The 12,222-nt window shown below is 36.5% G+C and overlaps 1 protein-coding gene across 7 annotated transcripts in view; it reads right to left on the reverse strand.

The window, feature by feature from the left end:
• Window positions 1–2,285: 2,285 nt before the first annotated feature.
• The window catches only part of LOC105690082 (NAD(+) hydrolase sarm1), a 93,656-nt gene continuing 83,719 nt past the window's right edge, over window positions 2,286–12,222 (reverse strand). For 6 of the 7 annotated variants that reach the window (XR_002305907.2, XR_007277416.1, XR_007277413.1 and 3 more), the window contains exons 6-11: window positions 6,001–6,102; window positions 3,433–5,433; window positions 3,171–3,337; window positions 2,815–3,033; window positions 2,645–2,681; window positions 2,322–2,426 (exon numbers count right to left, since the gene is read on the reverse strand). Coding sequence is in view for 1 of the 7 variants with exons in the window: in XM_020854727.2 (XP_020710386.1) it covers window positions 2,847–3,033; window positions 3,171–3,337; window positions 3,433–5,433; window positions 6,001–6,102 (2,457 nt within the window). In the remaining 6 variants the exon portion in view is untranslated. Of the gene's footprint in view, window positions 2,427–2,644; window positions 2,682–2,814; window positions 3,034–3,170; window positions 3,338–3,432; window positions 5,434–6,000; window positions 6,103–12,222 lie in introns of all 7 variants that reach the window. The other variant, XM_020854727.2, reaches the window with a different exon arrangement.

The following is a 12,222-nucleotide window of genomic DNA, read 5'->3' on the forward strand; positions in this document are numbered from 1 at the left end:
TACAATACAGATGAAATTATTTATTATTCTGCTTGTTAGCATCAGTATGGTTTTTTTTTTCATATGAAAAAAATAACGCAGGCGTTGACCGAATATTAGTATCAGTACTCAGGAGAATTATAATTGCGAAATAAAATTTTATTTACGAGAAACATTGAAAATATTTCTATAAAGTTCTTATTTTTATTCCACTTTGTGAAACTTTGGTAAAATTATTATACAATTTATATGATGTTCGCATCTTTTTTTTCTCTTCTCTTTTTTGTTTTCATTAAAAACAACATTCAGTTCATAAAAATTTCGAAATCAAATGCCTATGTGTTTCAATAGGTATGTATGTATGAATGTATACTATATTTATGTGTGTGTGTGTATATATATATATGTATATAACCATTAATATCGGCTCTGTAGATTTTTCTATCTGTCGATGTGAACTGTTTTAAATATAAATTAGAAATACATATCATATAAGTGTTAAATAGCAAAATAAAATATCTAATATCTAATTTACAATCTATTCATCATAATCGGGTTAGCTGCGATAAAAACAACCGTTGTTTACGGTTTAAGTCCATATAATAATAGTAATAATAACAATTACTATAGTTAAAATAATCTAAAAATAACTGCCTATGAAAAGATAACTACATACATGAGCATACCTAAGTATGTATTAAAAATTGTAACAATTGAACAAACTTTCTAAACAATATCTAAGAAAAGAAATATAAAAAAAAAGAATAGAATAAAATAAAAAAGTATCGTGTTATATGTGTGTAATAATACGACTACAATTAGGGTAAATAACGCGTACAATATACGTTAGAATAGAAAAGAAAAATAATAAAATAAATAAAATAAATACCTGAAAAACAGGTTACATTTAATATTCGTAATCATAGATCACCGTAATGCTTTCAAACAATTAAAATATTCAGCGACGAATCAATTATTCAATTATAGTTGCCATTAGATACCTAAGAAGACACTTTTGTTTATCTATTCTTTTTACAGGCACAATTTCTATCATATTCTTTCACGCTGCCATTCATATTATGTGTATATATTTATACTGGAATTTATACTTTCATTTTATCGCGTTATCATATCACGATCGATATTTGCAATATGTGTAATACATCTACGTAAATATACATATTTTTTTTTATACAAATTTCTTACACGAGTTTCGTCTTTGTCGTGTGACGTTTTCGTAAAATTAAAGACATCGATTCTTTCTAACAACAGAAACATTATCAACGTTGATATTAAAAATAACATCAATAGTAGTAAAAATAATTACCTATAATAATGGTAATCACGATGAACATCATGATAACGGTAGAACTGATAATAGCAATAACATTAACAAAATAACAAGTCAACATCATCGTCTGAAAAATTATTCAGAAGCGTTATATTACTTTCGTATAAAAGACCGTACCTTATTGACGCATTTGTCCATGAAGTTACGTTTTCTTTTAGGCTCTGCACCGGTAGGCAGTGATAATAACGAGCCTTGAACCTTATTCGAAGGCTTGTAATCATTCGACGAAACATTTTCATCCGAATCCAACCCTGCCCCACAACTTTTAGCCTTTAATAACGTTGATTTCTCATTACCCATATCCAAGAGCCTTTCTTGTATCGACTCCGAGGTTGTGGCTTGAGACAACGATTCCTCCTTCTTGTTTGGCATAGTTTCCGACTCCAACAAGCCATCCATGCTAATTGATCTAGATGGTATTTGGGAATTCAATATCGTTCGATTGCCATCGTTACACGCTTCTTCTGCAGAAGAGGATGATAATCTAATCTCATCATCAGTTACTTCCATCGAACCGTCAACCTTTGCTTCGATGTTCGGTGGTTTTATTTTAAATCTTGGCAGAGGCATAGGATTGACGTTTGTAGTAGATGCGAATTCATCGTTATTTGTATGCAGTTCTCTGCTTTCAGAATCGGTTGTTTCTACATCAATATTTTTTTCCTCTCCGACTGATGAAGATTCAATGATATTGTGCCCATTAGTTTTATTAGCTTCACAATCTGCCGTATCTAAAAATCCATCCAAACTTCTCGATCTAGGCCTTGGCTCTCGTTTGTCCTCTACTCTTGTGCAATCAGCAAAAGACTCTTCATCTTTCAAAACTCCTCCTAAGCCATCTTCGTCCAGTAAACCATCTAAACTTCTAGATCTTGGTCTTGGAAGTGGTTCGGGTTCTGCGATCGGAAGAATTGGTTTCTTCTGCTCTTGATCGAGCAATTCTAGCGATCGAGAACGTGCGGAAGGCGGGGGAGGGTGACGAGGTGGTCGTCGAGGAACGGAATTGCCTCCTGGACGTGTGTGGATAAATTTTAGACGCGGAGATGTTGGCGGTAGACCCATCAACCAGCGAGATGGACTAGAAGATTTCCTTAGCCTGTAATAAGAAGCGAATGAACCATGAGAATATGCAAATTGGTAATTATATTTAGATGCACCAAGAAAGCGGATGAAATAACGTTGAGACGATGAACAGTACGTGGAAAAAAATGTACAAACACGTAGTGGGAAATTGGAGAGGCGATGAATGACGTATGATAAATTAACATTGCTGTAACTCTAAGTAAGTAAAAAAGTGGATGATCGGAAACCAACCTAATCGTGTTAGCATTACTGCGATTTCTATTCCTGGCTGCACAAAACAAAAAATAACATAACGTTGTTAGTAATGATTTGGTACTGTTATTTGCTATTATATTACTAGTCAGTAATTATTTCACTTCAAGAAACAATATAATGGTGAAACCTTATTAAGGGATTCGCACCTGTTGGGTATAGCTGTGGGAGGGCCATCTAGTCAATCTCTACCATTCGTTGAATCTTTATCACTCCCCCTACTTTCGTTACTGTGCATGCGTTGGTAACTGGGTTGTCGCATGTTCGTGCTTCCTGGCGTACTCGGCTGTGTCACATCCTTCGAGGCAATACTTCTGGGTATGCCACCGGATAACTCAGACCTCGTAGGAATTTCACCACGCATAAACCTACAGTCACGAGAAAAATTAATTGTAAAAATTAACTCAGTTTTACGATACAAAGAAGACATTTATCATTATCATTTGGTGAAAGCTTGAGATTATTTGATTCGTTAATTTTTTTTATTTTTGTACCAGTTACATACCTCTCAAGTTTGTCTACGCATGCATCCTGGTAATCGTGTATCCAACGAACACCGTTGAAGTGACAAACAGCTCTCATGTCTTCTGGAAGTTCCTCTGGCTCTGGCCATTGGAAATTGTCTATTATGGGAATGATATTGCATTGTGATTGTAAGGCTGCAACAATTTCCTAAAAAAAGTTAAAAGAGTTAATTAGTATTCAGCTAGGATATTAGACAGATTGTGATTAGAGTGGAAGAACATCACTCAATTACAATTACTTACCCTGTGCACCCAGTCTTTGCATTCCGTGTCTTGTATACATCGGTCCAAGGCTTTAGGTGTGAGAACGAGTAGAAAGTGTTTGGCTTGTCTGATGCTTTGTAGAAGATTGTTATCGAATTTACCAGCCTCCAATCTCTCAACGTCTATGAATACGGAGAAGCTGCGTAACTGTAGGTGGACTTTTAGTAAGCTGGCTAGTTGTGAACCATTTGATCTTCTGTAGCTAACGAAAACGTCTAGCTTTTTGTTAAGGGATTCATCTTCAGAGGAATTGAAGCCTGGACTATGCTGAATATTTTTAATGGCATCGAGTATCCTTAACCTGTGAATGCTGTTCGTTATACTGCATTCTGTGACTAGCTGGTCTTCAGATAAATTCCTAATCGAGTCTTTGTCAACGCCAGCATTTAACATGCCGTAGGTGTAAATGGAAAATTCTTGGCCAATCTCTTCCAGGAAGCTATTCAAATTGGTAGGATCCCTGCTGCTATAGTCTGCCATTTTTTTGAGGTTTTGTAACTCTCTTGTGAACCTCCTTCGCCTGATTCCATTCGTCAGTCCAATGTCCTCTGTCAGATTCGACTCTGTCAATTGCAAAAGGAGATCACCGTCTACTCTGCTTTCTACAAAATTTGATGCATATTCCGCAAATCCAATCTGCTTGACCCATTCGCGTACATCTTCTGTAGACCAAAGAGGCACTTGTTGACTGAGTTTGTGTGGAATCTCTTCGCCGATGAGTCTGAGAGCCTGAACGGCGTATTTTGAGGCAATGGCATTCGGACAGCTAGCGACTTTTTTCAATGGTTCAATGGCACCAATTTCTCGGAAAATCTCGGTGTTGCCCTGCTGTTTTTTTATACCAGCTTCCATGCAGAAATGAAAAGCAGCCAGATTCCTGGCTTCCTCTCTCTTCGAACTAAGCACTGGTACCAAACGCTCGAGCCAATTCTTGCTCTGGCCATGAGCGTGGGCGAGATTCGATTTTGCAAATTCAGAGGGATTATGAGATGTAACAAAGGGTTCTACGAGATCGAGTGTACCAGACTTAAGAACCGCAGCTTCGATTTCTTTGTTTGCAACCAAGACTGCGATAGCCAAGCACGCGTAATACTTGATATTGTCATCGTTGTGGAATGCTAGTGGGAACAACCACATAGGTACCTTCCTTTTGATCATTGCTTCCTGGTTTTCAGCACCCCCATAAAGTGATAAATTAGCGAGCGCCCCTGCACAGTGTCTGAGCGTCTCAATATCGTTTTTCCTGCATTCAAAAAGTACGGCATCGAGTCCACCAAGCCTGATAACATCGCTACAGGTTCCTTCGCTATGTTTGAAAAGATGTTCAAGTATTCCAGTACCAACCCTTGAGTGATCGACAGAGTTAGCATTTTTTGTGCATACACAGGCAACCCTTACAACGTTCGCTAGACCGTGTTCTACGACATGGGCTCTGTTGTCATTTGTTAAACATTGTTCCAAAAGTCTGGCAGAAGAGAACTGAAGTTCGCTATTCACGTCAATACAATTCGATATAAGAATATCGAGGCCACCACGACCCCTCAAAGTGTTGCATAGGGCGTAACCTAGTTCGTGGCCATGTGTTGGAACGGCCCAAGCTTTTCTAATGATTTCACTGACCCTATCGAGTAAAAGTGGCGCTTTGGGGTTCTTGCCATCATTAGACTTCAGTCTTTGAACCAGGCTATCCAGAAATGTGGAGTACTTGGCAATGGCCCGTTCCACGTCCTGTGGATTTGAGTTTGAACACAAGAGATCCAGATCGTCAAGTGGAAGAGAAAGAAGTTCGTCCTCCGCTGGTCTCATGCCATTCATGAGCTGGTTTACTGCAGAGGTTGCGGAGATCATAGACGCTTTGGAGCTCACACCTTTCGAGGCAATCGTCACACTGGATTGAGAGCTCGCTGCCATGTGTTTTTCGTGATTGAAAATCCCTGTCGACGTCACCGTTTGTCTCTGTTGTTGGGCTGCCATTGCTTTCTGAAAATTGAGAATCAAGATTAACGCTACAAACAGAAATAAAATTAATAAGAATTAATAAGAATAAGAATCATGTTTAATACTCGGAATGTTCGAATTTACCATTCTAGAATCGAGACTCCATTTGCGCAGCATTTTATGTCAACATAGGTAGATACGGATTCTGAGTAAAATTGAGTAGCAGCAATTGTCAGTTTTTTATTATCTGATCTCGCGTATGCGATCTCCGTGTTTTCGTATGTACTTCTTAAGAAAGAATCAAATTAGCAGAATTGCAAAATCACCGCTGGAGAGAAGGAGTGGATGGAATATCGCAGGTACTGCGAAAAACTTCACGGTAAACCTGAACGAAATAAATTTTACACAGCGCATTCGAAGTGGGATTACATTCTTGAAGTTTGGCCAAAATCTCTGAAGGATTCTCGCGCGTAATAATATTTATAAATAAACTCATCCCCTTTACATCGTTATTTCCTGTTAGTCGGACGTCCTCAGGTCACTTATATTTATTGTAAACTTTTCGGAAATTGGAGAAAAAAAAACATATAGATATTCTAAAAATCTCACCTTTTCGGAACTGTACGAATCGCTCTGGACCTTCATAGTAGATTGAGACATATTGTTACTTTCCTGGTGGGACAGATCACCAGCTTTCAGACTGCGCTGCTCCTGTAACAATAAGAAGATAAAAATTGAGTATCAATAATTTACTGTAATCGCGTTGCAAACCAGCTTCCAAAAGGTTTCTTTAACTGCGGGTAAATGATCCTTGAAAAATATTTCTCTAAATTATTAGGAATCCTCGGAAGACTTACGTCTGCAGAGTGCTGAGTGCTAATACAGCACTGTGCGGGTTTTAAAAATATTGTTTCCTTCATGGAGTTGTCTGTTTATTACACCTAATTACAGGCAAGTAACAGAGAAAAGCGTAATTTTCAACGTACAATTATATCAACGTATTTAAAGTTACACTCCGTGTAACGTTGATATACTACAAGTCTGTAAAAAGCTCAAAGTTAAAAGCCGTGTGGCTTGGTGGAACCGGCAAAACTGTCTGGCAGAAATCTGCGGCGCGTCACAGTTTTACCGAAATTTTTCGCACGCGTGTTGATTCGCTGGTGAGTTCGATGACGTAGCTCTGCTAAATATACCATGCTAGGTGCGTGTCGTCAACGTACGTCTCTCGTCTTAAATTTTTCATCAATTTCCCGAGTTTTTTCTTTTTTTAATGATAATGCCGAGGAGAAATAAACTTCGCAAGAAAAATACGTTATATTAAAACAAAAAAAAGATATTCCTCGTTCGCAAAGAAATGGTGAATTGAATATATTCGCGCCTACTTGCATGGGCAAAAGTTGCGAACTGAAGTCGGAGCTTTTTGAAAATGACTGCCTGATTTTTAACTGTTGATTGGATTAAAAAAGAAACTCACCGGAAAAAGTTTACGCCGCAAAAGACCTCGGCGAACCGGCCAAGGTGCACTCATTTTTTTAATGATTATCCCCACTTTGTCAAAATTCACAGATAATTAGACAATTTGAAAGAATTTTCGTTTGCCGCTATAGGTTTTCAGTTGAAATTCAGATACACCACCGCATCTTCAAAAATGATTCCGCAGTTTCTTTAACATTTTTTTTCGTCTATTTCGTACCAATACTCGCGCAACACTATCACAAAACCATCTGTTTTCAATCTTACTTTTCCGGTTCAAAATAATCCCATCACATTGAATTTCTATCCATATATAAACTCTACGTACGTAATGTTATAATAACTCGCATATACATATATATCCATACAACGATTGAATTCCGCTAACGAATTCCGATTAACATAGAACAAATTCAGACGAATTAAAATTGATTAATCCGTTACTAAATATAAATACAGTTTAATGTAAAACCAATTAGTTAATCTTCCATAATTTTGATCATCATTAATCGATACAATCTATGAACTATGCTACACTGCACGATTAATTCGCGTATGAGTTTGTACGTAATGATTGATTTATATTAAAAATGATAAATCTATCGATTTCATGTCGACAGAATTTTTTTATTTTTTTTTTCGACGCGGCGTTCGTCGATGCACTGTCGAAAATCGAAGCGACGATTGTAGATCAGGGAACCCACCACTCTTTTGCTTTGAGATGTTTAATTCTGTCGCGGTAATACCTAACCGACCAAAGAAAAGACAGAAGAATCCCCACGTGACCTAGAACGTTCAGCCAATAAAAACAAAGCCCGTAAAGTTACGTAGATAACGCCTAGAATACGTGTATCTAAAAATTTCATAAACAAATATCCTTCCCGCCAATTCTATGAACGCGTGGGCGTTACACACACAGCCCGCGACGTATAGCAGGTGTCTCGATCGATAAACCCGATTGAGAAATATATACATATATATATTGCATAACATTATTTATAATAAAATTTATAAATAAATTCAATAGAAGGAATTATAGTTCCTCGTTTTTTATTGAGATTTAAAAATATAATCCAGACAGATTTTATGCCGCAAAGTATACCTGTAGGGGATATCTTCGATTCGCGTCGAAGTAACATGTGAAACTTGTGCCAAAATTTATCTCAGACCTAATGATGAATATTCGCAATAACGCTGGTATCTTAACAATTGTTACTGACGTAAGCTGTGGAGAAAACAGAAAATCATAACGACGGAAAAATCAAAAGATATATTCAAAATGAACCACACGCATCATTTTTTTGATGTTCAGAATATCGATCATCGGTACGTACAAATTAATTAACGATAACTTCTGATGGTGAGTAATATAATGACGAGATGTGATGATCCTAATAACAGTTGACCGGACCTTGGGATTATATTTTGTTTCATAGATATGTCTATACGTGTAATGCAACTGGCAGCGCACCCAAAATCTAGAGTCTATTTTAGTCTAATTTTTGCATCAGTCACGTCTCACACATACGGTCGATCAAATTATTATAATTGTACACGGTTCGCAGTTTTTTTCCTTCTTCTCTTTCAAACTTATATGTATAAAACGTTCCCAATTCGGACGACATCAATTTTTACTGTGTCATACACGTCGTCTACTACACCTACATTTTTTTAGCAAATTTTTAGAAAGAAGAAACGAGATTCCAAGTCAGAATGAAATTTGAGAGGGTTGGAAAAACCTGACCCAACACCATTTGACATTTTCCTGGTAAAATAATACCGTAGATGCGAAAAAAAAAAAGATTACTTATTTTCCGGGATACACTTGTATGCAATTATCACTACAGCTTGCGGGAATGACGAGAACAGTGAAAACCGGAAATTGCATTTCTCGGTATAGCGAACCGGGTTTGTTAAAACAGTGAGTGTTTTTTTTCTTTATATTCTATTTCGGTTTTTCTGTTTCCCGCAACTGATTTACGACTGTATAGAAAACGAACGGAAATTTTGTCAGAATTACACAACACCAAGGACGACAATTGGAATAAGAAAAAAAATGTCTCTAAAAAGATCTACGAAGAATTTTGTAACGCATACACGGGTTAAATTCTGATCAATTGGCTTCGTAACGATATACACAGAAAAAAAAACATTAGAAAAAAGGCGTGTCCTTTGCAATAAAATTTGGAATGCAACACAACAGTGAAGGGCGTATCATACACTGGCCAATAGATTCAAAGATACCAAATTGAACGTTATCCGTATAATTACTGCACATATCGAATTATCGAAAGAGAAAATTGATTCGAAAAATCGTCAACATACCATCGCATGCCGGCTCAGTAGACTGTGGTATTTTTCAATGCGGCAATCACTCGTTTTGCCGTTTGATTGTGCTCGAATAAATTCCAAGGGTATTTTACTATCTACGGAAAAAAGTCTGCCTTTACCCTTCGGGCACATGAAAAGTGCTGGGAGTAAACTCCTGGTAAACCTCACGAGTTGAACAACCATTTCATACTACGGTGAAAACTCTGTCGCCGCGGGGATGTTGGAGATATCGACCTCGCGTTTTCCTATACATGTTGTAAGGGTGGTTCGCTCGACTCTCGGTGACTCACACGCGAGTTACGCCAACACGTTTTATGTTATACAACGATAATTTTCTGGTCTCCTGGTACAACGGGATGTCTGAATACCCGGAAAGTCTCTTACGGAATCGGATGTAAATCGAAAATTATTCTAGTGATATATAACCGGTCAATTTATGTATGCGTATACGTACGTACATGCATTGCAATTTTCATTCTCGTTCCAATAATAAATAATTACTTTTCCATGAAGAAACAACATTCCGTGTGTTTCCCGTTACGAACTTTTCAACCAGGAAAACATGCGTGCTACTGCAGACATGAGAAATATGTACATTTTCGATAACTCAAATAAAATTAGCGCCATTTTTTTAAATTAGCTTTCTTTCATTTACATCGTCGATGTACATCCCAACCTAGTATACCTAGTATGTAGTATACCTACATGTGGATAATTTGTTTGTAGAATACACTGTACGCACCTCTGCAATAATGGCTGAACAAATAATAGACAATAAAGAAATTTTACAAAAATGAAAAAAAAAAAAAAAAACTTTGAAAAATAGATAAACTTTTTACATGTAAAAATAAATTACTGTATACAGTTTAAATTTTAATCTATACCAGGAAATCATCGTCCTCAAGGACTACAATTCATATAGTGACGGAGTGCTCGCGCAACTAGACAACATATGTACATGTAAAAAGATATAGGTATATACTATGCATGATTTTCAGGTAACACACGTTTTAAACCCGGATTCAAAATAAAATCATCATCGCTGTGCTCTTTTTCTTTAATTTGTGCCGGCAGTATTAAAAGCCATACATATAAAGCGTACGCTGTGAAACGCGTAATTGTAATTTTACGATACATTGATATCAGAGTTAGAGTGACATTTGATTAACCTTATTAGAATGTTTTAGACCAGATGTTTGAACGAAGGGCAAAATTAAGTAAGTTTTATAGCTCAGGCGTCTTGTCACAGCGTGAATCGTATGTATCATGCTACACGATCTGTTCTTTCGTTGTTTAAATCTAAATTCTACGGGGACACATACGATCAATAAAATCTTTTCTGGTTGTCGCTGAAGAAAATAAAAAAAATGCCTTCGAAGCCAAATAGAATGAAAACGAAAGATAATTCGTATAATCAGAGAAACTGTTCAGACATCCGTTAAGCAGAGTCAATCTTTCATTCTACCTGGCACAATATAAAGGGTGTGCCGAACCCTTTTATTGACCCCTTTTATTTTTTGTTTATTTCCTTCTACTACCCTTTTGTTTTTATTTCAAATTATAAATAACTAATAACCTACATTTGCATTAGGCCGCGGGTCGCGTGATAGGCTAAGAGTGAAATGGAATGAAATTAGACAAAACGCGCGCGCATGCAACCGTCAAATAAATTTCTGTCTGTACAATAAAAATCAAAGAAAAAGGGAAAAGAAAAAAAATATGAGACCGTTCGGCCTTGGTATTCCTACGCAAAGAGTTAGTTCGTTAAGGGCTAGCTTGTAGTTTGTGACACGTGATTGGTCAACCTTGTCCGACATATACTCCCTATACTTTGAGGTATATGTATAGGTATAAATAAGAAACCTGTAGAGGTATAATACACGCAGGCGCAAAATTTCTTTCCTCATCAGGGTCAATTCTCGTAAAGAAATTTACAACCCCGCAGAGTTTATGCGATCCTGATGTTTCCAAGAAGGTCGATCAAACTTGTAACCTTGGAAAGGTAAAATCTATTTTCTTCTAAAATGATAGAGACAGAGGGAAAAAAATAAATTCAATGGAATTTCAATTCTACGGATAACACATTCCATGAGAAGAGAATATTTGACAACAATTAAAAGTAAAAAAAATTATAGAGTTGGTTTGGGTAATTAATCGCTCATTACATACGACCTTGAAATAAGGACGAGCAGGTGTAATAGAATAAGAGTAAAAAGAACAAGGAAAAAAGCAGATAGAAAGAGAAATTAAATTGACGAAGATATTTTTTTTGCGTCGAAATAACAGCGGCAAATGGTTATTTGTTTGTTATTATTAGGATGACGACACTACGTTGTGAACGGAGTGGTTAGTGTCGGTTGTTTTCAGGGTCAGTGTAGCCAGGTGTGTATGTATATATTCTCAGATATATACAGAAAATTACAGCTATACTCTACAGCCGAGGGAGGTCTTCTTACACAATTTATATACGCACATGAAATACAATTCATCTTACTCTGCGGTGGTTTGCGAGCCAAGAAGAATAATGAAAATAGTATAGGAGAGAAAAAGAGTAGTGAACGGTTGAAGAAAAAAAAAAGAAAAGGTATGAAAAAAGAACGAATGATATTGTTTTAAAAAAAACGTGGGTAGTGCTGGTCATTCTGAAGTTGACAGGCGCATTGTAACAGCGAGTAATTTTTGGCACTGACTCAAAATAACTTACGTGACTCAAAATCTGATACAATTCACCAAAGTTCGGAATACACGTATTATGTATCAGGAGAAACGGATTTGAAAATAATTCTAAATTTAAAAGAAAAACTATCTATATTCACTATATTCTAGCATTACACGGAAATGGAGTACATATTTTCAACAAAATTTATAATGAATCAGAATGTTCAAAAATAAGCTTTTCACCACGTAATAACGTTCGAAGTGAAAATTATTCAGCGACGGTGAATAATTTTTTCTCATAACCCGAAACGTTTTTGATTTCTTTTCTTTATTTTTTTTTTCTATTTTCTTCTTCAAACTTTCAAAAAT

Source organism: Athalia rosae, chromosome 3, assembly GCF_917208135.1.
Source record: "Athalia rosae chromosome 3, iyAthRosa1.1, whole genome shotgun sequence".
NCBI lineage: Eukaryota > Metazoa > Arthropoda > Insecta > Hymenoptera > Athaliidae > Athalia > Athalia rosae.